Here is a 27,783-nt window from a genome sequence, read left to right on the forward strand (position 1 = left end):
CCGAAGTTAAGTGCAGAAAACATTGGTTTCTCTGCAGTTCTGCTTTTGTTAATGTACAGCGCTTGCACCATTTCACCTGTTCACATTTCTTAATAACATAATGAGTCTTCTCAGTAGGAGAAAAAGCTCAAATATACCACTCGTCTCTCTCTGTGAGTAGGTGTTATGTTCTTTTTCAGTCTTATGTAACTTTTGCATTGTGCGAAAGTCCTTATAATGAAGGAGTCTGTCTCTAGATTTGAAACGCAATACTAGAGCACGGTTTCCTGAAATCATCTGTAGTAAAAAAAAGATTATAATAATATAAAAAAACAACACAACTTAATAATATCCTTTGTATTAAAATAAAAAAGTAAATATGATAGAGATTTATTTTCAAATACAAGCCCATATGATCATAAACAAAGCACTAGAACACAGTAATAGTAAAAGATTATAGCATTTAAACCACTACAAGTTCTACTTTTTTATATAAGTTAGCTTCTTAAAGGGACAGTTCACCCAAAAAAAATGAAAATATTCCCTCATACACTGTAAAAAAAAAATAGCAATTAAAGAGTTCAGATGCAAAAACCTTTATATGCCGTCTGACATTTTCTTCAAAAATTATCATTTTTATTAGGCTCCTGTGTGTAGGTTCGATAGTTTAACTTTCAAGGCAAAGAATACATTTTTTTTTTATGGTCTTCAAATGAGCAATATCACATGAGTAGCAGTGCCACTGCACTGGTGGGGGGGCATGCGTTGGCTCGAGGCTGCAAGACGAATACACACGGGGTGTCAGCTTCAACGCTACCCATTCACTTTGAATGGGTGACGTCATGGCGTTGACGAACTGCATTGTGAATCCGTCGGCGCCACTTCAGAGGCGTTGCTCGCTGCAGAAGTTGGTAGCATCGATGGAAGTGTCAGCCAATCAGATCGCTGTATGCAAATACACCAGCTTAGACAGTGGCCTATTGCTGATTAATTTCATTGGCTGACGCTGCAATGATGATCGCATCAGCCCCTACTTCAGACATGCCCTATGTCAAGTGTTGTAGCTGAAGCCCCGTGTGAATGGTGCGTTATGCCCAATTTACATGGGGCTTCAACATCAACGCCTGACAGAATGGTGTGTTATGATCTCACCAGTGACGATATACAACCACATCACACTGCAACAAGTTTGAGATTATATTGATACAACAGTTCGGCGCATAATCGTGTGTATGAAAAAAAATTTAAACATGCAGAGTCTCAAAACATTTTGTAAGAGGAACTACTTTCTTCTGCCATTTATTCACATCTGTAGCTGGCGTCAAAACAGCAGAAGCAGTTACTCATTCACAAAAGTCACTTTAGAGCTAGTATTTGAATGATTCTCTAGCGTAATGTCTAAATTGATGACAAAAAAGGTGATTCTGCTCACATTTTAAGATTATAAGGCTGAACGACAGGAAATGCCATCTGTTTACAGAGATTTCCCAGTTTTTCTCAGTTGCAATTGGGAGATCACAATATTACTATGGTATAAATACAGCACTACAACATACAAAAGAGAGAGATCGACTTAGAAAGTCATTTACCTGTTTAATAATGATTTGATCAGCTGTAGTTTGAAATTATACTGTTTTCCTCTTAGGGCTTATTATGCGGTCTCTGTCGCCAAATTGTGGATGAACATCGTCAATCGTCTTTGCTCAAAGACAGGCTATTGCTGCCGAACTGCTGTCTCTCAGAAATTATGAATATTTTAAAATAGGCACTATCCTTATAAATAAACTGCATAGTTGCAATCTAAACAACTACATTCTCGACTAGAAAAGCCTCAAAAGTACATTATGTTGTCCAACAGCTTCAATATTTGTAACTGTAGACTGTTTTCTGCTTGTCACTGTATGTGGGCGGAGTAATACACAAGGGTGAAGGGTTAAAAGGCTATACGATTACTGGCAAAATATCACACGGCTATCAGCCAGTCAGAAGTGTTGTATAAAGTGAAATAACTCAACATAAACAAAGGAGGCTGAGAATAATGCTACTTTTCTATGGAACTTTCAAACAGCGCTTAGAGGTTTTTGCATATGAAGTTTTCAATTGCTTACAAAAAGTGAGTAAACCCATTGCTTTTACTCTATTGACATTACTTTAAAAAATTTTGTAAATTTGTTGTAACTTAGAATGGTAAAGTTAACTTAATTTCTATATTTATGCACATAATTCATTTACTTAATCATTTTAAGGCAATGGGTTTATTTGTGTATTTAGGTTATGTCAACTAAAATAGCAAAGCACTTTTTACAGTGTATGGTTTTAAACCTTTTAGAGTTTCTTGCTACCGTTGAACACAAAATAAGATATTTTGAAGAATGCTTGCTGGCGCTCATTATTATCTTTAGCTAGGACAAAAAATATTACAATGAAAAAAGTGATTCATTGGATTTACTAAGTTTAAGGAAAGTGGCTTCAAACATTGTACATGGGCTGAATTTATACATACAACTTAGGTTGAAGATTACTATATTTAATTTGTTTGTTGTGAAAGTCAACGTATGTCAAAATTGCAGGTGCCAGCAACCAGCATTCAGGCCTTTAACCAGGGGAGGTTCCGGCGGTTTGGAAGACCTACCCCTCACTGACAAACGCCCAGAAATTGTCCCATAAATGAGCTCATTTGTCCTGTTTAGACTGCTACGCCATCATAAATTGTGAAATTAACCTATTGAAAAGGCTTTAAGATAAAGCGGAACTCTCTGTTGGCTGCCGCTTCAGAGTGACTTCAGCTAATCAGTTTTGGCTAATGCTTACTATTATTATTTTTCATGACTCCAACATCTAGCTGTGCAACAAAACATACAATCTGACAAAAGTAAAGTCATCTTTCACTACTGTATTGTTGACATGTTAACCAGCACTCTTTTTTGGGGATTTACACCTATACCTAACTTTAAATTGTAACATTTCTTAACCCCAGTGAGATATAAACATAAATAAGGCACTGTATCATTAGAAAGAAGACACTTTGAGCTTTACTGTGCTCCATCTAGAAAGTTTTATGCTAAAAGAAAAGTTATGTATTATGTAGCCAAAAGAAAGAAAAATTGCACAGTGTTCAATATTTGTTCTCTATAAACAAAAACAGGAAAACATTAATGTAATAACCTAGAAAAATCTATACTTTAAAAAAACAAGTGTCTCATGAGTTTATGTTTTAAATTTGATGAAGATATCATGCAAAATAAGATTTCTGTTAAATTGTCCGAGACTATATCAGTGTCCTTTTTCCCTCACCGTCAGAGGCATTTTCTCAAAAATGACCATCCCAAACTAAAACAGTAACAGTTGCTGAATAATTTGGTCTACATTCACAGTTCATGTATCTTCAGAAAGAAGACACATTAGGCTTTACTATCCATCATCTAGAGTTTATAATGCTCAAACCTAAAATAAGCTATGTAAAAAGCACTAAACATTTTATTATTTCATAATCAAATATATGAAATTAGTTCTGGAGTTTGTTTCTCTTGAAACAAAAAAGGACCAATAAAAAGGTGTGAAGCACCAAAAGAAGCCCACATTAAAAGTTATTTGAATAATTATTTAGCTATTGTTATCCAGGAATTTTCAAATGTACTTTTTAGTACAAAAGAGGCTAGAAAAATCCTGAACATTATTATTATTATTATTATTATTATTATTATTGTTGGTATGTATTCAAGTGGCCAAATTCTGACTTAGGAAAGTTGAATGTCTAATAAATGTCAATAGATTACACTTTTTAATAAAAAAAATTAACAGATAACAATTTTTTTTATGATATATGATGTGATAAATTTGTATTTTAAAAATAAAGTATTCATATTTATTTATTAAATCTATAGAAAATATTTTTGGTAAATGCTGTATTTAAATCTCATAATTTAATGTATAATGAGGCAAATAACTGTAAAAAGGAAAAAAAGAACCACCCCTTTCACCAGGCTGTCTACGGGCCTGGCATTCTTCAAAATATCTCCTATTGTGTTACATAAAAAAAGAAACTCAAACGAATTTTGATCAAGTGAAGGGTGAGTAAACAATACCAGGATTGTATTATTTGGGTGAACTATCCCTTTAAATAATGTTTCGAAGAAAAGCAGATTCTTCAGATGGAATATGAAGAAATTCCACCGAGCAAGACGACATTTGAAGGGGAATTAAATCTGCTTTTACCGCCCTCTAGTGGGCTTAAAGCATCAACGCCTTTCATGTTTCATCATCAAAATCACTTTGTATGAACTTTGTAACACCAGCTTACGTCTGGCGGCTCCATTATGGTGGACATCGTGCAGTTCTGCAAATTGCTGTGGAAGTATTTGGTGAATAAAAGTTGTTTTTAACAGGACTTCATGCATATCATCTAATAATTTTAACAACAGTGATCTTAATTTTGCCTCACCTGCATTGACACACTTCCAGCCAATAGAATTAGAGGCCCTTAAGCTCTTCATATGTGACTATTTCTGTCAGCAGCACGCAGTAAACATCTGCACTAACTCTGTTATCTCATTACAGTATGTCAATTCCACCTGGTATCTGCACACAAATATCTTTCTGATAAAGGAAATGTGGACCGAAAAATCCTTATTCAACATATGGTCATGTGCAAAACAAAACTTAAAAAGCGTTTCTATGTTGGTTGCATAGTCAAGGCACAGATTTTTGCATGGACAATATAGTTTGGCTGCTCCAGACAGCCAAGGCTAACTGGAAAAGGAAGTGTGGGTGGAATACAGGAATGCATTTCATGGGTGGATACAACAGCAAAAAAGGGAATAATTCAAAATACATTGTGGAAAATGTTTTGTACATTCGTCCTTTCTAAACTGTATGGATTATCGTTGTAAACATAGACTACTTCATCTTCTTTCCCCTCAGCTGCAGTCATTCACTATAAAATGTGCAAAACAAATCTTTCACTATAGAAAAATTATATTCACATTCTCTTTCCCAGCTCTGAAAGTAGCCCAAAGTATACATCTGCAATTAAGTATGGCCTTTGTGGTTGCGATGCTTCATAAACCAATCATTGTCATCTGTCAGACAATCACTGAAGTACATTGAAAAAAATATGATTCATTGGATTTACTACCTTTTTTAAGGTAAGTGGTTGCAAGCTATTTATATGGGTTGAATTTATTTATTCATTCATTTTCTTTTCGGCTTAGTTCCTTTATTAATCTGGGGTCGCCACAGCAGAATAAACCACCAACTTATCCAGCACGTTTCTACGCAGAGGATGCCCTTCCAGCCACAACCCATCTCTGGGAAACATCCACACACACCCATACACTACAGACAATTTAGCTTACCCAATTCACCTGTACTGCATGTCTTTAGACTGTCTGGGAAACCGGAGCACCCTGAGGAAACCCACTGGCGCGCAGGAAGAATATGCAAACTCCACACAGAAATGCCAACTGACCCAGCTGAGGCTCGAACCAGCGATCTTCTTGCTATGAGGCAACAGCACTACCTTCTGCACCACAGCGTCGCCCCTAGGTTGAATTTAAACAAACTAATTAAATTTAATAATGTTCAACCTAAATTCAGCCCATAGAAATTGTTTGAAACCACTTACCTTTTCAGTGTAGAAAAGTTCATACTTCAAGGATATATTTATACAATATTTACGTTAAATCATCTAGAAGATTCTTTTATCAAAAGTGACTCACAAATTAGCACAACAGTAAACAAAACAGCAAAACAATCCTCATATAGTTAAATGCAGCGCACACAAAAAATTTATTAAATTAAATTTTTAAGTTGAACCAATTTAAATTTACAAGTCATTTCAACTTAAATCAATTAATCTGACTTGAACATCAAGTTAAATTTTGTTTAAACTAAAACATTAAGTTTAAACCTGATTAAAATACTAAAAGTTAGGTAAAAAAGATATGTTGTCAGGACCTTTTTATTATTGTTTTGCAAAGTGGACATTAATTTATATATTTAATGTATATTTATTATTTGTATGCATATATTTTAGATTAAATTTGCATCAAATATAGATAAATCCAAACATTGGGTAATATTATTTAAATAAAACAAGTGGATTTCTCTATATTTCCCTTAAATTTGAGTTGCAACTATACCCATCTTTTTCTACACAAAATCATTTAGCTAAGATACAATTATTTGAAAATCTGAAATTGGAAGCTTAAATAAATTGATATATGGGACATTATACCAGAAACGTACATTTTCACTTATAAAAAATGTGAAAGGGTCTGACCTAAGAAATCATACAATTCAATGATTGAACGCATCCTTGATCACTGCCAGCTTCTCCATAAAATGATGCCACTTGATGTCACAAATTATGTCTTTTACACTAAGTCAAAGCCTTAAAAATTAATGCAAATGTGACAATTCGACGGCAACATGGGGATAATTGTAAATACAGTACTATTTATTTGTAAAATTTATTTATAATTTCATGTTTGTTTGTTTGTTTTATGTGAATGTAAAACAACTTAAACTTGCTATTTCTGAAGTATTTTTTCTAAATAACAGTTTTTAGCCTAACAAAACTATTAAAGCTGTAGGTTTAATTGGGCACAAGAATAAGGACAATGACAGGGTTTGAACAGTGTAAAGTGTTTTTAGTAAGCAAAGAAATCTGAGAGCCAAATGAATGACTTACTCCTTTACAGAAATCAACCATCAGTCCATTTTAGAAATGTTTTGGGTAGAAATACTTTTTATCCGCTGTATTTATGTTTTTATTTCAAGAATAGATCATGTACGTTTCTGGTAAACATGTCAGAGAAAATCACTTTGAAATCTGTACACTTTAAGTTCTTAGCAATGCAAAATACTACTTAAAAGTTACATTTTTATATATTTACAGTAGGAAATTCACAAATTGAAATTTATTTATAAACTCATTTCGAGAGGATCACGTGCTTTTGATTGCTTGCGGCTGGTCCCATATTATTCAATCTGATTCACCAATCAGACGATTCCTAAGCCACTATAAATACCTTAAGTTCCATATAACAGCCATTTCATTTTAAAGAATCCCCCCTTCCACCCCTACTCCTCCTTTTCTAGATAGGTGGCACAGTGGCCCAGTGGTTAGCACTATTGCCTCACAGCAAGAACGTCACTGGCTCTAGTCCTTACCAAGCCAGCCGACGTTTCTATGTGGAGTTTACACGTTCTCCCCGTGCTCACATGAGTTGCCCCCGGGTTCCCCGGTTTCCTCCCACCGTCCAAAAACATGGAACTTAAGTTAATTGACTAATCCAAATCGGCAGCATAGACATGGTCCTAGTAAGTAGTTTTCACTTAAGAGCAATCACAATCTGTTCATTAGCTACTACAGCAGGAGAGTTCTTGAGATCTACCTGAGCTCAAACTCCCCTCTCACCTTGCAAATAAGAGGGAGCCCCAGGCTCGAGAAACTTATGAGCTCAGGGCTCTCTCCCGGGACAGCATGCAGAACAAGCTTTATGATCAATCACCAGCTAAGTGTGAACTCTTCAAATGTGTTCCCAGAACTTGATCTTTACTTACTTTTTTTTTTTGGCACAAACTAAAAATCGATATTGACTCAAATAATATATCATTGTCTACTCCTACAAATACACCCATGCAAATGAAGACATGTCATGTTAAGGAATAGAATGGATACATCTGATCAAGACAAACAGAAATCTGTTCATTCATGTAGTTAAATTAACTATCCTTTAAATCACAGTCTGAAATCACATACTGTATAAATGTGTATAAAAGGTATGTTCTATATGTAATGAATAGGTTTAGAATGTATGAAATTTGTTTGATGTATGGTGTTAGTTGTGTTGCTTCAATTCATAATGCTCACCCGTAACCCCATCGGTAAGAATCAGAAGGTTGGCTGGCCAGAAGTGTCCAATACTGGTCCTGCAGAGGCATGCTCTGCATATATTAGCTCTTATGCTTCTATAACAGAGGTGGGCGAACTACGGCCGGCGGGTCATATGCGGCCCGCTGAACACTTTCATCCGTCCCGCAAGGGTGTTTTTAAAATGCTGCTTCTGCGTAACGGTTTGGTTTTAGCATAAGTATATTAATGATGCAATACAAGTGAACGCCATTTGATTGCAGTATTGCACGCTGTACAGTTAGTGCAACCAATAGAATTAGAATGCACTCTCGGATATTAAAATGCACTGAAGGACTGAAAATGAGTTGACTCTGAGTGTCGTGCGTTTAAGGAAGACTGGACAACAAAATACTTCTTCACCAATAAGGACAGAAAGGGGTCTATATGGGTCTATTATGCCAAGAAAGTATTACTGTTTTTAAAGATTACAACCCAAGGGGCCGATCACACAGAATGCGCATTTACGTTCCAGAAACGCAGGGTGCACCGCACTGCCCTTTTGTTGACAAGAAAAAAAGGAGCGCTGTGCGTTTTTTTAATGTCGTTAGTCAACAACTGTATCATGTAGGTATTTTGCGAGAGTATTGCTGTTGATATTAATATAACTTTATTTTCAGGCTTATTGTTGTTCACATTAACACACTCATAACAACATGACTTGGAATAACAAAGACTAAGATTTTTCCGTGGCAAAGCAGTGGCAGTAGTACCAGTTGTACGCAGTAGGTAGTAGTGTGGAGTTTGCATGTTCTCCCTGCCTTTGCGTGGGTTTCCTCCGGGTGCTCTGGTTTCCCCCACAGTCCAAAGACATGTGGAACAGGTGAATTGGGTAGGCTAAATTGTCCATAGTGTATGAGTGTGTGTGAATGTGTGTGTTGATGTTTTCCAGAGATGGGTTGCAGCTGGAAGGGTATCCGCTGCGTAAAAACTTGCTAGATAAGTTGGCGGTTCATTCCGCTGTGGCGACCCCGGATTAATAAAGGGACTAAGCCGACAAGAAAATGAATGAAGATTTTTCCGTTTTATCTTATAGTTTTAAAAATGATTGATATGAGCATATTAATACAAGCTCAAATGAGATTGATGTAAATTTTACTCAAATTATATAGTAATTGTTGGTAAATGTGTAAATTTTTGTCATAGAATATATTTTCCATGCATACGTCTACTTTAAAAAGTTCTTTTATCAAAGATTTGTGGTTTTATCAAGTTTTATGATGACTGATCTGTATATTCTAATAGCAGTGCAAATTAAATTATTGTAATTTTGACTGAATAGTATACTTTAAGAAATATTTTTAAAGTGTTGAGATGAGATTTTTTTCTATCAGACAATATCTTTTCTATTCTCCACGGTAAAAATCATTACATTATTATTATTATTCATTTATTTTCTTGTTGGCTTAGTCCCTTTATTAATCTGGGGTCACCACAGCGGAATGAACCGCCAACTTATCCAGCAAGTTTTTACGCAGCGGATGCCCTTCCAGCCACAACCCATCTCTGGGAACATCCACACACACACACACACACACACAAACACACACTCATACACTACAGAAAATTTAGCCTACCCAAATGCAAACTCCACACAGAAACGTCAACTGAGCCAAGGTTCGACCCAGCGACCTTCTTGTTGTGAGGCGACAGCACTACCTACTGCGCCACTGCCTCGCCTTATTATTATTATCATTACTATATTTTATAAGGGATTATTTTATTGTTTTATGATGATTGATAAGTAAATATAAATATCAGTGCAAATTCATTGACTCAATAATAACTATTTAAAAAATCTGTTTTGTGTTAATGTGACATGTTTCTGTCCGATATTACATGTTCCATGCATACTGCCAACTATAAATAAAAGTTATTTTTTGAAGGATTTGACATGTGGCCCTTCACTTGGTTTGCAAAACGTGATGTGGCCCTCGGGTCTAAACAATTTGCCCACCACTGTTCTATAACTTAATCTAAACTAGCTATCACACCTATTTAGTATTGACGAGGGCAAATTCAAACCCAGGATATGAGTTTGGTTGATGGCATACTGTATGTTAGCATTTGCGTCAAATGCGAAGTATACTTTGGGTTTAACTCCACCAGCCTGTAAGGAAATTACGTTTACTGTATTAGGAAATCAACATTAAGAAAGTCATCATAACAAACAAACATCATAACTGTAATACAAAATTAAAAATATATATATATATTTAAAAGTATAATATTTTTGTAGTGCATTAAAAATCAGGAGTCAAGTGCTCAAGTGTCTTCTTGTTAAATGTCTCCAAAAGTTCCTCTCAGAACATTTCTTTATGGATTCAGTAATAATCAAAGAGGTTTGCTATTGTTTGCTGCTTGAGAGATGTCAAAACAAGAAGCATTACTGCTAGCGGTTAGCTAGTCTGTTGCTGTCTTGAATGCTCCTCAGGTGCTGTTGCCTTGCTCTTGTTCAAATATTAGCATGGCGAGCTGCGAACGTGACCCATGGCTCTCCAGAGTGCTCTGAAGGCAACGATGGAAAACATCCTCACTCAGCCGAGGGTCGCAAGTCCGGTTGCGGTAAGCCTGACGCAAAGCAGGCTCCACAGCGCGAAACACATGCAGTCCCGAGTACTGCACAAACACGTCATAAAGATCCAGGCTCTCCAGCAGCTCCTCGTTCTCCTGTAAATCCCCAGGCATCCGAGTGCGCGCAGACATGTAGTCTGAGTTATAGAAACACGCCTCCTCAAATGTGTATCGGTCAAAGTGACCAGCTTCCCTGAGGAGATCTGGTGAGGAAGGGGGAGTCTGGTCGGGATACGCCACGATGGGGTCAAACTCTTGGAAATGAATGGGAAAGAAAACCTGCCAGCCATTGATGGCATTCATACGGCAGCGATTCAAGAACTCAGAGTTGAACACGGTGTCCACTGTGGCCAGAAGAAAGAGTGTTTCCACTGGGTGCTTCCTAGAAACAATGTCCAGGATCCGCAGGACGCCAGGACTTTCTGTCTTTATGCTGATCCAAGACACCTTCACGTTGGGATATCTGCTCTCGACGGCAGTAATCTTCGCTTTGACCTCTTTAAAGACGTCATTTGTACTCACTTTTTGGGCCTCCGCAGGTTCGTAGGTGAACAAGAAGTTTAGGACTGCATTCTCACTGGTTTCAAACAAGTTTGTGGAGCAGTGATCTAGGAAACGCAGAGCTGCATGAGATTCATAACTGCTGATGGGTAGAAGGATATTGATGCGCGTGGCCTCAGTGACATAAGGCATAGGGATGATCTCTACCTGGCTGAGGGGTCGCACGAGGTGTACACGACGTGTGATTGATTTCTGGTGGCCAGACTCTGTGGTAGCCTGGAATTGCAGGTCCAAGGTGTACTCCATCCCTCGAGTATGGTCCAAGCGCCTGTAACCATTCACCAGATGTGGTTCACTCAGCTGTACAAAGGGGTTGTATTTTTTATTGAGCTCTTCAGCAGCAACCTTGATGACATCGATCACGTCCACACGATCAGCACCATTGATTGTGCATTTGGGGGCATCGTCCAGACAGGAGAAAAGGTTCTCTTCTGTAAAGTAGTCCCAACGCAGCACCTCGAATCGGTTTTTGGGCTCAAAAGGAGGTGTGATGCCGATGGGCCATAGAGCACTCTTGTTTCCATCTGCTGCTACTTCACTGACGTTCTTTATCTCAGACTAAGGGTGAAAAGTAAGATTCTTGGTTAGTTGTCAAAAGTGATATGAGACTTTTAAAATGCATTTCTACACTGTTAAAGAAGTAGTGGGTACAAAGACATTTTGTACATCACTCAACTTTAGAGAGATTAAGCAAAATACAGTCAATCTTTCTAGTGCATATGTTGAGCACACATACTATCTTGAATAATGGTTATATGCACTTTTTAAGGCAGGGGTTCTCTATCATGGGGCCTGAGAGCTACAGCAACCAAAAAAAATGAATAAAATAAATGAACAGTATTAGAAAACCTATATATATATATATATATATATATATATATATATATGAGGAAGAATAATTTTAAAAGTGTGACTTCTATCCTTGAAAATTAAATTAAATTAAATTAATTTAAAAAATGTAGAATGCAAGTAAATTTACGAAAATGCATCTTTATCCAGTAAATCTCTGAGACAGTTGAGAGGTCCTTGAATATTGTTATGGATGAAGAAGTGGGATATTTTAGAGAGTAATCTTGCATACATTAATAAAAAAAAAAAAAAATTATAATAATAATAATAATAATAATATATATATATATATATATATATATATATATATATATATATATATATATATATATATATATGACATTTTTTTCATCACATTTCTAAACATAATAGTTTTAAAAACTCATTTCTAATAACTGATTCATTTTATCTTTGCCATAAAGACCTGCTTTTATTCCAGCAAAAAAATATTATCAGACATATTTTGAACATTTTCTTGCTCTGTTAAACATCAGTTGGAAAATATTTAAAAAAGAAAAAGAATTCAAAGGGGGCTATTAATTCCAACTTCAACTGTATATTTATATAGGAGTAAACCTTATTTTTATATATAAATATTAATAAAGTTAAATTGTTAGCCCTCCAGAGAAATTTTATATTGTTTTTAAAATGTTGTTTAAGTGACATTTAAAAATGCAAAAATGCATAAAAAGCAGTTTTTACGTTTGTAAGACAATTCTTAAGGTCTATTATTATCCCCCTTAATACATTATAATTTTTTTGATTGGCTACAGAAAAAAACACTGTTATCCAATAACCTCAGAAATCTCATTTGCCTAGTTAACAAAATAAACTTAGTTAAGCTTGCAGTTTAAGCTCAATACTAGCATCTGCAAAATACTAGAAAATACTGTGATCATGACAAACACAAAAGAACTTAGTCATTAGAAATTAGTCATTAAAGAGCCCCTATCGTAAGTTTTTGAAAATTACGTTGCATGCAGTGTGTAACCCAGCTCTAATTGAATGAAAACATCGAGCTGAGGTTTAAATCTGAAAGTGCACCTTGTTTAAAAACATTGATTTTTTTTTAAATAAAAGGTTCGTCTTAAATGATTTGCGGTTCGTCCAGATCTTTTACCTGTTTGTATCGACATCAACAGTAAAATGTGACTGTGCCTTTTACTTGAAATGCTTGCAGAGTTTGACAGGAACTTTATCAGTACACAGTTCATGGATCAGTTTCTTCCTCTATTTCACAAGTGTAAGTAAGTGCGATCAAAATGGTTGCCTCCTTGCTTTCTCTAGCTTGTAAAATATACATTTAATCATGTTTTGTTGCTTTTAATCACTCCACGCGGCTTGTACTGTATCTGATATACTCCTTATATTCACATATTGTGTCTAAAACCAGGATGAAAACATGGCCAATTCGTTCTACAGATTCAAATGCGTTTATGAGCTCGTGATCCTCTGCCGTTTGTCGTTGCTATGGTCACCGTTAGCTGTTCCTACACATGTGCAGCGGTCAAGTTTCAAAAAAGTTCAGCTGTTGTCACCATGTGGATTAATACTGAATGTGTGTCATTGTTTTTACTTATGATTAAAAACAGAGCAATATGCTAAGTTTAACTACATTGCTTTAATGCACTCATGCATTGGGCTCACACGTATAATCTGCACTCTGACAACTTCAGCTATGTTGATAAGCCGTGGTGGGCGTATCTCTTTGTCTCACGCTAAAAGCAGTCAACCAATCACAACAGACTGGGTCATCTGACCAATCAGTGCAGATTAGCATCGCGCTAAGGAGGGGTTTGCGAAAAAATGAATCATTGAACAAATCATATGGGAGTCATTGGGATAATTAGGTAAAAATAAGTGCATATTATAAGACAACAAAAGTGTTGCATGCATATCAGCCTGTTGTTGGAGACCCCCAAAGCCAAAATATGACGTTTTTATGTATAATAGGGGCTCTTTAAAATGTATGTTAAAAAATGTGTTGAAAAATTTTTTTACTATTAAACAGCATTCACAGAAGGACTTATAATTCAACTGGATTTACTCACAATCTCTACCTGACAACAACTTTTAGAGCTTGGAATACCAAGAAAAGTTGTGAATATATACAACTTTTTAGGTTATTCCAATATCTAAAAGAGATGTTGTATAAATCCAGTAAATGTGGAAAGGTGTACTTCTAAGGCTCAATTGACATGCTAAATGTGGCCTGGTATGCATTCAAAAATGTCATGCATGCATAAAACTAACAATATTGATTTATAAATTACATTTTGGTGAAATGCAGCACAATCTTACCTGTAGTTTTTCGATCTCCTCATAGGTCCTCTGCAGTTCTATTTCTGTGAAATGTTTGTGCAGTCGATACATAAGATCTGCACTGCTCACAGGATGAACAGTGAGAGCTTTCTGGAATCTGTCGTTCTCCATTCTGAGAAAGTCCATGTTGTTTTCCATTCTAAAATAATTATAATTCACCCCCTGTGTAAAGAAAGACTGAAATGAGATCATATCGTTATACTGGACACTACATTTACATTGTGTTTTTAACATTACAACAAGAAAGGATTCACAGTTTCATAGATAGCACCTCTAGGTTAACTCTGGCCAACTGCAGTCAGCAGACCTTTGCAATTTGCTGTAATGCTGTTTAATGTCTTGTTGTAACCATGCTAATTAACTGCGAAAATCACAGCAGGTCTGCAGCTGGCCTGCGGAGAACAGGAAGCCATTTACTTTGCAGCTCAGCGGCTGAAGTAGTACATCATTCCATTAAAGTAATCCCTGTGTCTGGACATTCACTTGTTTCATGTTGGATCCAGCCGGCATGTTCAGGTCTGAGAGAATGCTTTATATCCAGGTCAGTGCTTTTACGTCATTGTCCAAAAGGTTTAAACAACTACACTGCTGCAAGTACAGTATATACAGTATACATAAATCATCTTCCAACGAGTAAAAGGTGTGTGAGACATGTTGTTCAGTTCAAATGGTTGGAGGATTTTATTTGTAATGTTTTATTTTAAGTATTTTGTGCTCAACGTGAATGCATTCATTTGATCAAAATACAGCATAAATATAGTAATACTATAATTTAATTATTTTGAAATATATTTGCAATGTAAAATAAATGAAACCTTTTTTTATTAATTAATTAATTTATATATTTACTCACTGAGCCAATGTTTAACTATGGTAGTGTAAAAAACAAGGCACTATCACCATTGTGCAATTCAATTTCAAGAGTTCACACTCAGCTGATGATTTAATATAAGCTTGTTTGACATGCTGTAAGGGGAGAGAGCCCTGAGCTCAAGGGATCCTCAAGCCCAGGGCTCCCTCTCAATCATAGAGCGAGAGGGGAGCTTGAGCTTAGGTAGATCTCAAATTCCCTGGCTGCGGTAGCTAAGGAAATACCTGAGGAGGAAGGGAGTAAAATAGTGCCTGGATTGGTTAATTATGTATATCTTTGGATGGTGGGAGGATACGGGGGAAACCAACGCGGACATGGGAAGAACACACAAACTCCGCACAGAAACTCCTGCTAGCCAGGCGAGGACCAGAGCAGTGTTCTTGCTATGGGGCAACAGTGCTAATCACTGGGCCGCCGTGCCGCACGATCTGAGGAAAAGAGGAAAAGGGCGGAGAAAAAAAAAAGGGGGGGGGGTTTCTTCCATACGAAGATAACTATGGACTGAAACTGTGGTTATATATAGTCAAAGGGGAATCATATGATTGGGAGATTGTGATTAGTAAATGCGAGATCAGCCGTGATAAATCATAAGCACGTGATCCTGTTTGTTCCACGAAATCTGTTTACGAATAAACTTCACTTAACACACCAATGTCATTTTAAAGGTGCTGTATGTAAGTTTTTGACTTATCTAAAGCATAAAAATACCATAATATGTTTGCAGATAATTAAGAAACATGCAAAGTTTACATTCTTGTTTATCTGAAAAACAATGCTAAAGTCAGATATTCTGCTTTGAAAATGTGTGTTACTTGCCAGATTTAACCCACCCAATGTGAGACCATGTTTTTGGCCAAGGAAAGTAGTAAAAACAACTATCCTCCATTCCATTATACATATATTTGTCAAACTAGTTTTAGATGATGTTAATGTTTTGTTAAACTAGTAATAGTAGGTGAAACTACTTCTATTATAAAGCCTAGAAACGCAAGCAACGTGTGACGAGTTTTGTATTTCACTTTATTCAAAAGTTCAAGCCTGGCGAATTCTTACCTGTGGAATCACATCATGTGATAATGTTAGACCAACAGAAAAAAATTAAATATGGAGCAATCGCTCACTTTTATTAACGTCTAATCATATTGTTTAATACCACCCCTTTTTGCAGCACCGTTCGACAGAGTTTTGCAAGCACAAGCTCTGGTGTGACCGCAGCTTAAAGTCACTTTGGACAAAAAACGTCTGCTAAATGTAAATGTAAATGTAATTTCCATTACTTTTCCAAAACCTTGTGGGTTTTTCTGTTTTTCCAAAACTTTTCCAGGCCTGAAAACTGCCATGTCAAAATTCCATGACTTTTCCATGACCGTACGAACCCTGAGAGTTCCACATGAAGTTGTTATAAATTATAAAATAATATAAATATTAAGAACGGAAAATTAGGTGAACATGGTTATTTTGTAATCACACGATACGTGACGAGAGATGCAGTAATAAGCTATTTGGCTGTTTGCACCAGACGAAACATGACAGTAATTAAATTCAGCCATTCAGAAGCACAGAATAGTGCACTTGCTTACTGCACTCCAACAAAATGGTAAGGTTTACAATCTAATTAATACATATTAAACCTCCTTAACATTATTAAATGTACATGCCTAATTACTGATATTTGACGGTTTGTGTTGGTCACAGTAAATATCAAACGGTTTATTTTATTTTCAAGATCTGAGGTGAACTACCTGCTGCTGTTTTCAGTATATGGCAATAAATGTCATGTGAAATGGCAATCAAACTCACATTATTAACATTTAACACTGAATAAACTGTACTTGAGGTGATCATTGTCCGTTTTCTGTTGTTCAGCTGCAAGAGATAGAAGCCATTTCTAAAATATATATTTTAGGTGTTAGTTAGAATAAAAACTCCTTTTAATATTGAAAAGGTTTCTTCTATTGCGTGCCGTTGTTTTAATTTAGAACACAACTCAGCCTTAAGGCTCAATTGTTAGGCTCGCTCCTGTTGGTGTCATAAATATGTTTTAAATCAGGCCTGCAATACCTAGTTAAACCACTGGGTGCCAAACTTGCATACTGCACTTGTAAAGGGCCCTCAAAACCCCCATTTTCAGTTCAAGTCTACCTTAGAATTAAAAAAAAGCATTATAATAGGCGTGCAGCTCTGCGAGCAGAGGCAGGAGTGGGCGTGGTCAGCAGAGCAGGGGAGAAGGAGGGGAGCAAACAACTGTTGTCAGATGGCTCACAAAATGAGACCAAAACCTGAGGAGACTCATGATTTTATAGTTTACAAAGTTAAAATGCAAAGAAATCAACAGTCATTTAATGCCCTTTTACATTTGTTATACATAATATAATATATAAGATATAATCATGTTTATAATCATGTCTGAATGCAGACTTCGTGCAGCAGGTCTCTTGCCTATTTCAACCATTAGCCCTGCTGGTAATTTGGAGGATTTTGGCGAACACATCAGCATGGTGATGTGTCTAAATCTGAACGAACTGAACTGATAAAAGACAAACTCCGCCATTCTCCAATTCTCGTACTGCTCTCCCGACAAAAAATGTATGCAGCACACAAACAGCTTTGCTGTATCAGCCCTGACAGCATCGCAGAGAAAAACATGTAACAAACCCCATGGATCATAGAAACAAACACATACGACCCACATACGACGGCTAAATACTTTTGCCATGGGTCCGTGGACGCGGTCTCACCCAGTCATTAACATAGGGTCTGACAGCTTGGCACTGCAGGTCTGTCTTGCCTTTGGAAGCGCATGCTTTTCTCATAGGATAAGAAACGCTATGAAAAATAATGAGAAACCGATGCGTCATCACTCCACTAACAATATTGCTCTACGTCACTGATTCTGATTCCGCCCCAAAAATGGAAGATAAATTTAACTGACAAAAGCTCAAAATTATCCAATTTTCCCCACAATTACAGCTGACAGGTGCTAACATTGTCTTAAGTGACGCTCAACACACACAAATCTGCTAAAATCTCAAAACAAAAAGTACTCAAAGGTTTCTTGAACCTTTCACACACTTCCCAACCACATTTCACATTATACAACATGTATACACTCTTCTATACTGCTTTTGGTGCAGATTATATGAAATACATGCTTGGAGCATTTACAGAACACTTCCCAATGACTACCAGCTTGTGTGAGTAAATCAACGAACCTGCCTCAGGATTTGAAATATACTGTGAACTATTGATTTGACTATTTTGCATCCCCGTTGCATTGAGTACCTCAAAATAGAACAGCGCACCCTCTCAATAAAGCACAGGCCCTTGGGAAATGTGGTTTCCTGCCGAAACTGGAGACCCCGGGCGAAAAATGTAGTCATTTGTGACCAGCACAAACATTGCCAACTGAGGGAAACCAGCAACAAGAAAAAAAAAGTGTACTTTATCAACACAGGCCTGTGAGTTTGCCAGGATGATCTGTACATTCAGGCTCTGAGGCCTTCAATCCACTCTCCACCCTCCTTCAGCTCATTTCAGCACACAGCTCTCACAGGAAACATTTGCCCTGGGATAGATGCTATTTTAGTTCATGACTAATTGGAATCTCATGATGCGAGAGATGAAACTGCCTCAGCGATTACAGGGAAGAAGCTGATGCTGTCGAAAAAAACTGGAACGGCACATGCTTTTATTGTATTTTGCTAAAAATGAGTAAAAAGGTTAACATAACTGAAAAAAACAGTGTAAACAGAATGCATTTTGAAATGTTTTGGTCTGGACACCATTTTTGTGTTCAAGGCTTCATTTAGAAAAGTATAGCAAACCAAAAATGTAAATTCTGTCATCATTTACTTCCATTGTTTTATAAAAGTTATTATAAGGTATTTGAATTTACACAACAACAGTTACAACCAAATAAAATTAACTGTTTTGACATTTGGCAGTTAGGCTGGTAATATCAGTAAATAATATTTTACTAGATATTTTTCAATCCACTTCTATACAGCTTAAAGTGACATTTAAAGGCTTAACTAGGTCAATTAGGTAATCTAGGCAGGTTAGGGTAATTAGGCAAGTTACTGTATAATAATGGTTTGTTCTGTAGACAATCGAAAAATAAAAATATATATATAGCTTAAAAGGGCTAATAATATTGACCTTAAAATGGCTTTAAACATTTAAACTCCTTTTATTCTTGTCAAAATAAAATAAATAAGACTTTCTCCAGAAGAAAAAATAGTATTAGATGTACAGAAAAATTTCTTGCTCTGTTAAACATCATTTGGGAAATATTTAAAAAGAAAAAAAAATTCAAAGGGTGGCTAATAATTCTGACTTCAACTGTATATATATATATATATATATATATATATATATATATATATATATATATATATATATATATATATATATATATATATATATATATATATATATATATATATATATATATRTATATATATATATATATATATATATATATATATATATATATATAAATTATATATATATTTTTTTATGAAGAACCATAGACCTTTATCTATAAAGTAAAATTATAGAAACTATGTTCATCATAACTGAAAGCTTTGCATGCTTGCTAGCCTCACGCATCGCTCAGCCCTGTCAGTCAGTCAGCATGTTACCTTTAAAAGGTTAAACAAATTACGCACAGCACTATACGATTACAATAAAGTTTGCACTGATAATTCATTTACCTTTTAATACGATTTTGTGCGATTATAACCCTCTATTAAAAAAACAACAAAAACAACGACTGAATGTTTTGAATGAGATGCTGTAATGTAGCCGTGGCGGAGTGAATTTTGGCCTGTTGCCCCACCACGGAAGTATGAATGTAGCGGAAACCATGCCACTACACCTTTCTCTGTATTTCTCAAATATCCTGCTTTTGTGTAGCACACAAATGAAAAGACGTGAGGTTAAGCAAATGATGACCGAATTTTCATTTCTGAATCCTGATATAAATCTTGCTCAAATATCTCAGTTAATCATTACCTCTTACCTCATATTCCTCCACACAGTTTACACCAGCGTAATCAATGATACAGCGACCGAGCCACTCATCAGGTCTGACACTTATAATGTCTGTCCTGCAATGCTCCAAGAAGGGCTGTAGCTTCAGAAGCAGTGCACGGGACAGCAGAAATCCTGGGCCACCGTAGCAGTACCTCCCCTGGGTTTCAGCTCCAATGAACTCTCCTGAATGCCCCATGTAAAGCTGGAGGTCCATGCTCAGGTGACTCACTAAGCGCTTCAGTCTTTGCGGCTGGGTGTAAGTGTCATCCTGGACAAAGTAGAACCAATCAAACTCAGCGATGTGATGATCGAGGAGGTATCGGACTGACTGGAACATGTTTGGGACCGGACGATCATCCCCGTGAGCGACCACAGACATCCCATTAGGGATTTTACGATTACGAGTGCCCGTAAAGAAGACGAGATGACCATCCAGGTGGTGGTTGAGGGTTCGGTTGACGGCCACAGCTAACGTGTTCAGGGTGGTTTTAGAGGTAAATACTGCAACAAAGAGACGTTCACGGATTCCAAGCTCTGTGCTGGCATACTTGGCTCTGAAGAGAAAAAAATACAGAAATACAGTTGTGTTCAATAAATATAAATAAATATATATTTATATATGCCATCACTTATATTGCATGTCATATCTTATTTTTAAAGATGAAACTGTGAAGAGTTAGTGCTTGAGGTTTATTTTTGCAAAAATACCTCAGCATTATAACCCCAGCCTTGTGCTGTGTTTCTGTCATTTTTCTGACAAGTGCTTCAGCAGTCTACATGCTTACAACAGGGGATTTGTCAGCCGTTGGTTAAAGGAAGGATCATAAAAGACTATTGATATATGGGACTTTGCAGAGCTTGACAGGAACTTTACAGTAAACATATTACTCATATCACATCTAATGCCACATTGAAAACGTGACACATGCCACTTGGTTTACAGATTTGTGAATTGCGAGGTCCCAGATCAGATCGGGGTAGCGGATCCGAGAGTTGCGAAAGAAAGTGAACGTAAACAGCGGACGAGGAAGGACGGCGGGTGAGGAGAAAGGAGATGCAGGAGGTGCAGGATCAGATATTAGTTGTGTTGGATTCGGATCCGGCGTTTTCCGGCACAAATTAAGCCTTGCCCAAAACAAAAACATGACCTTTCTTCATGTATAATAGGGGCTCTTTAAGTGACAGCGTTAGCAAACTACGCCTATGTTTGTTGTGAACACATGCCCTCTAGTGGTGAACATCACATACTGTGCCTTTAATGATATAATTAATCTATTCCAGGGTTTTTCAAAGTCTAAGACAGTGGGCCTTCCTTTTGACACAACTTATCCATTGGCGCCCCCCTCCTCCCAAACACGCACACGCACACACACACACACACACACGCACGCACGCACACACACACACACACACACACACACATATATATATATATATATATATATATATATATATATATATATATATATATATATATATATATATATATATATATATATATATATACAGTATATATAGAGACAGTATATATAAAGACACAACAGATGTCAGACTGTTAACTCACTTTTATCATCATTTGCATGAAAGTGCAATTATTTACAGAGAAATAACTAATATTTTAATATAACGTTTTTAAAACTAGGATGATGGTTCAATATGAATAGAACAGATCCAAGAACTGTCCATCCCAGTCAAAACAGTCGAAGTTTAGCAGGTCTTATGCTGTCATTATCCAATATATTTTGACAAACCACACATAAAGGTCGTGGTTCATCAGCTGGTCCTGTCCATGTAAATCCTAAACTCAAATACTGATCATCATATCGTCGTCTTTTGGGTTTAAACCCTGAACTTGAAGGCTTTTGTGGCGAGGGGGCATGGCCGAGAGCCGTGGGAATGGAGTGAGGCCACCGCGTAAGTGGATTCACCTGCGGTGCGCACCTGCCTCGGATCCCACGGAAGGAGCTCTGGATCATAAAAGGAGGAACGAGGGCAGAGGAAGCCAAAAGAGGACCGGGCCCAGGCATATTTTACTTTTTGTTTTGGTTTAGACGGCAGCCTCCGTGAGGAGCAGCCGTTACTGTTATTAATAAATCATTTTAAAACTTGGGGGGGGGGGGGGGGCGGGTGGGGGTGGGGGTCTCAGAAACCGACCCATTGTATTAGCAGGCATACCCGTGTTGGCGGGCTTGCCAAACAGAAGCGGATTCACAGCTATGGCCTTCTGGGTAAAAAAGGTTTTCTTATATTTGACGTATTATTATTTTTTTTTTTGCTTTGTTTAATTAAAACTTTTAAATATAATAAAAATACATATAATAATTAAACTTAATAATTATATTTTTATTGTATCATATTTTATACCGCGCCTCCCCTGACATGCTCTGGCGCCCCCCAGGGGAGGCGCGCCTCACACTTTGAAAACCCCTGATCTATTCTATGAAAATAAATATCTAAACTATGAAAAACAAACAGGTTATTATGTCATTATTGAATTCTCTTAATATACTCAACAGTGATATTATAATGAACACATCTCTTTCGATGCATTAGCCAATTTACTCGAGCACACATGACTTTAAAGTTCTGTCTGTTGTTATTTTATTACACTACAATATCCACAAGTAAATCCTTTGTAATGCACAAATATCTCTATTGCTCATAACAGAGAGTCAAGAGGTTACTGATGTTGTACTTCTATTTTTTTAACACAACTGTATATTAGGAAGTCGCAAGTACTGTACAGCTGGGTTTGCTGAGTGTCAGATGGTCAAATAAACCAACCAAACCATTAATAACATACCACACACAGAAGGCCTAAATGGGGAACAGTTGTGTCATCGTTTACTCACCAATGTGACTTTATAAACTTGTCTTATGACATTTTTCCATAACAGACCAAAGATTTTTATGCAGCTCTTTCCATAGTATGACATGTTCAGAGCAAAATATTCCCAAAAGAGAATGCTCTACTGCTCCCAAATCTCACTGTCTTGAACAATGTTGTGTTCATCAATAGTGCATTGGAGAAAATCAAGATGTTTTGGTCTCAGTGAACTTTGGTGGAGAGGAAGATGGTCAGTAAATAACAACAGAATTGCCTTGTTCCTTACAGAAAGCAATTATGTAAAAACAAACGACAAATAAATTACAGAAAATAAGAAAAACTGACAGAAAATACCAGGCAATATTGTGTCTGGTGTATGAATTCACTTTTAACTTATTAAAATATTATTCCATATTTATAAAAAAAAGAGATGTGATCATATAGCACACAAAAACAAAATCAACAGGAACTGTAAATTAAAGAGCTCAAATATTTATGCTAAAACATAAAAAGAAATTACCTTATAGAAATTCCCATTTATATATTTATATTTTTTCGATTATTTGATCATTTTTATTTATTTTTCATTCATTCTTTTTAATTCGGCTTAGTCCCTTTATTTATCAGTGTTCGTCACAGAAGAACTGCCAACCTCTCCAGCATATGTTTTATGCAGCAGATGCTCTTCCAATTTACACACATACACTACAGCCAATTTAGTTCAACTAATTCAACTATAGTGCATGTTTTCGGACAGTGGGGGAAACCAGAGCACCCGGAGGAAACCCACGCCAACACAGCGAGAACATGCACACTCAAAAATGCCAACTGGCCCAGCCGGGACTTGAACCAGCGACCTTTTTGCTGTGAGGTGACAGTGCTGACCACTGAGCCACCGTGCCAGCTCGTTTTTATTTTATTTTCATTCATTCATTTTCTTTTCAGCTTAGTCCCTTTATTAATCTGGGGTTGCCACAGTGAAATGAACCGCCAACTTATCCAGCATATGATTTACGCAGCGAATGCCCTTTCAGCAGCAACCCATTACCTGAAAACATCCGTACACACTTATTCACACACACACTTATACACTATGGTCAATTTTAGCATACCCAATGTCCACACCAATGGTTAGCAAAAATATTTAAGAGTTGAGTTGACTTTATTGGTACCCGTAGGTAGATTCCTTTTGCAGCAAAGTTTTGCATTTGATACAAACAATTAAATCACACATATACATACAGTACCTACATATACACATACAAAAGTTCCTTATAGAATATTACAATTTATTCAGAGTGACAATAAATGATGGGACAAAGCTATTCCTGTAACATTTTGTCCAACTAAAAAGCATCTGAAACCTTTGACCCGAAGGCAGCAGGATAAACTGCTCAGACAGATGATGAGAGCTACAGCTACTAATTTTCTGAGCAATCCGTAAAAGCTGCCTACTATACAGGGATTCAAAGCTGAAATCACCTTCTGGACCACCTAATAACCTGGAGGAGCACAGGCTTTCTGGCAGGGAACCGTTTCTTCGCACTCTTTGTGTTCTATTTATTAAAAAGTCTAGGCAACGAGATTGTTACTTAATTAAAAGTGATCTGAAAGTCTCTTGATTCAAATATGATGATAAACTGTATTAAAAGCTGAAGAAAAATTTATAAACAAATGCTGAGCATGAGCACCTTTACCCTCCAGATGCTTGAAAAGTAAATGCAGCAGAGCAATTATGGCATCCTTCACACCTCTATTAGGCCTGTATGCAAACTGCATTGGGTCAAGAACTTGTTGTGTGCTTTTAAATAATTTTTGTCCTAATATTTTTTTTCAGAAATCTTCATAAGGCTAGAAGTCAGAGCCACAGGCCTTAAATCTTTCAAAGTTGAGAGGCTACTGGACTTAGGACACAGTATGACAATAGCGTCCTTCCAAAATATGTATATCAAATATTAAAATAATTAAATTGATTTAAACATTTTTTTATTAAATATAGACATTGCTGCTTTAAATTGTGCAATTTTATATTTAAATTTTAATATTTGCAGTGGCGCAGTGGGTAGTGCTGTCGTGTCACAGCAAGAAGGTCGCTGGTTCGAGCCTCGGATTAGTTGTTGGATAAGTTGGCGGTTCATTCCGCTGTGGTGACCCCAGATTAATAAGAGGACTAAGCCGAAAAAAAAATTATTTAATGAATTTTGAATGAATGAATTTGATTGTTTTTGTCATTCTATTAGGATAAAAAGTTTAGTAAACATTTGACAAAGTTGAAAGCAGATAAAGAGGATTCAGTGATTTTTCCACTTTAGAGTATTTCAACTTCTCCAACTGCAGATGTCATTGTATCTGTTCTTTTCACTCAGTCTGCAGATGTTGTATGCCTGTGATGGACTGACCATCCGTCCCAGGTATTTTTATAGCCTGAGACCCTGAAATACAATTCGACATTCCCACGACCCTATAGTACATAGGCTAAGTGGTTCTAAAAATGGATGGATGGAGGCAGATTTTAATCTCATGTATTCTACATATACTTATATTTAAATTTAGTAAAAAATATTCTGTTAATGTATGCACTGGAAAATATATTAAAATAAAAACCACCTGTTTAGTTACTTTAATAAATTTACGATAACTTTGTAGAAACTTCAGGTCATACATTTACAATAGAGACTAATAATTAATATACAGTATAGTGTTGTAAAATGTAATATTATATTCCAATTATATTATTCAACACATTAGAATAGTAAACTTCTGCTGTCTCTTAAATTACCATAGCCATTCTCAGTGTTGTGAGGAAAATATCAGATTTTTCTGCATTTTAAATTGGAAGCAACACAATGGAAATCAGGCGAAAGTACAACCCAGTAACAGAAGCAAATTAATAATAAACTACATAGCCACATTTTTGGAGTAAAGAGATTTTAATATTTGTCCCATTTTATTCTGAAAGTATTTAGCAGTTTTCATAAAAGTATTATTAGAAAGCTTTTTCCATGGTAGGCTGTGTGTTTACAGTATGCTATTGAGGATGTTCTTTTAGATTATCTATTGGCCCCAATTCAATTACAATAAAAAAAAATTACTAAAGTTGACTTATTTTTTTGTTTTTTACTTTATCATTTTTTCATGGACTATCCCTTTAAGGACGTTGTTGACTTGTTAAGGCTGACATTGCAGATTACTGAACCTCTGATCCATGACTGACAACCAGCTTTAGGTGACCTGATGACCTTAGGCCGCATGAGCTTCAAGAGGCCGAGGGGCAAGATCAGGAGCATTTGCACTTTAAATAGACAGCGTCTTATTCCAGTGTCCACCAGTTTCTCCATTACAAATATGTAAATGTTGTAGAAAAAAGGTATAGAATAGCAAAAATAATAGGTGTGATCAACATGCTTTTGTTATTATTATTAATATTTTAGAAAGTTGGTGTTTCTATCTGACTGAACTGCACAATCTTAAAAATAAAGGTCATAGGTCACTGTAATGCCATAGAAGAAACTATTTGGGTTCCACAAATAACCTTTTAGAGAATAGTTCTTCAAAGATCTTTTTTTTTCAGTGTGACGATTACTTTCATTATTTAAAGAGCCATCGATGAAAAGTTTCTATGGATGTTAAATTGATGTTCTTCATTAAAACTTTATCTTAAAGCCATAGTTAAATTTTTATCATTTACTCATCATCACCTTCACGTGCTTTTAAAGCTTTACGGGTTTCTTTCTACTGAAGAACACAAAAGAAAATAGTTTGAAGAAATGTGAAAATCTGTAACCATTGACTTCCATATAGGAAGAAACAAATGCTTAAAGGTTTACAGCATTCTTTATAATTGTTTTGTGTTTTTAAGATGAAAAAAGGCTTCAAACAAGTAAAGGGTGAGTAAATGATGACAGAATTGTCATTTTTGGGTGAACTATCCCTTTAAGTTGCTAAATTACATAGGCTAAGAGAATATATAACTCTATTCTTTTTCATTCATAAAAGCCCTTAAAAATTTATCTCAACCATTTTTGCTTGCTTTAAATATAGCCAACAGTCACCAGTCGGGATGCTCTCTGAATACAATCCCCAGTGAAGCTACACCCACCTGAAAACTTTTTTGGGAGGACCATCTTGGGCAGGCTTGTTATACGGTACTATTCGGGGCTCAAAATCCTCCTCGGCGTTCCCGTTGTCGTTGGTACCGCTGGATATGGAACTGGGTTTTCGGGCCCCTTTTAAGCTTCCAGGCTGCCCTATGAGCATCTCGTCGGCTCCCATCCAGTCAGAGTCGCAGGATTCATCCACCCAGGTGACGCTCAGGAGGCTCAGGGTGAATCCCAGAGAGATGCCCACAATAATAGGCCCGCTCGGCCGGATGAGAGACACTAGCATTGAAATCCTCATACTTCCAGTCTCCGCTAGTAAACAGGAGATGCTGTTAGCAGAACCGCGTCGCTACACATCTATAAAGAGAGACGTGACTGTCTGTTGCCTTCTGACGTGTCATCGCTCCAGACTCCGCCCCTCGTCTAAACCAGACGTCAGTCAATGCAAATACCAAAGCGCTGATTACTGCCATTCGCCAGGGCGCTGGAGGGAGGAGGCGCCATCTGCAAGACCGCAGCAAACCTGTTATTAACTGCTGCAGCTGTAATTTAGGGGTAAAAGCGAATTTGGTCGTTTGCCCTTGGATATTGCGAGGAAACCGCTTTTAGACTTGGAAAGTTTATGATCTTTTGGGGTATCACTAGAGGGCGATCCTAATCATACTGGTTCAGGCTATGAATTTCTACATGCACTGAAAAAAAATGCTGGGTTCAACTTCCACACTGCCATGTTGTCCCAGCACGACTC

At 36.6% G+C, this 27,783-nt stretch overlaps 1 protein-coding gene across 1 annotated transcript; it reads right to left on the minus strand.

The window, feature by feature from the left end:
* Window positions 1-10,004: 10,004 nt before the first annotated feature.
* Window positions 10,005-27,396, minus strand: chpfb (chondroitin polymerizing factor b). Its single transcript, XM_001923383.9, has 4 exons — window positions 27,035-27,396; window positions 20,095-20,662; window positions 14,180-14,362; window positions 10,005-11,587 (listed from the first exon to the last, which is right to left on the minus strand). The coding sequence occupies exons 1-4, from the start codon at window positions 27,331-27,333 to the stop codon at window positions 10,325-10,327; spliced, it is 2,313 nt and encodes a 770-aa protein (XP_001923418.1). The 5' UTR covers window positions 27,334-27,396; the 3' UTR covers window positions 10,005-10,324.
* Window positions 27,397-27,783: the final 387 nt, after the last annotated feature.

Source organism: Danio rerio, chromosome 6, assembly GCF_049306965.1.
Source record: "Danio rerio strain Tuebingen ecotype United States chromosome 6, GRCz12tu, whole genome shotgun sequence".
NCBI lineage: Eukaryota > Metazoa > Chordata > Actinopteri > Cypriniformes > Danionidae > Danio > Danio rerio.

Bases quoted from the DNA above. Each gene is read 5' to 3' on its own strand.
- chpfb (XM_001923383.9), bottom strand. From the start codon at position 27,333: ATGAGGATTTCAATGCTAGTGTCTCTCATCCGGCCGAGCGGGCCTATT. The intron at 14,363-20,094 runs GTAAGAGGTAAT...TTCTTTACACAG, and splicing joins ACTGTGTGGAGGAATATGAG to GGGGTGAATTATAATTATTT. The intron at 11,588-14,179 runs GTAAGATTGTGC...TTTCACCCTTAG, and splicing joins AGGAGATCGAAAAACTACAG to TCTGAGATAAAGAACGTCAG.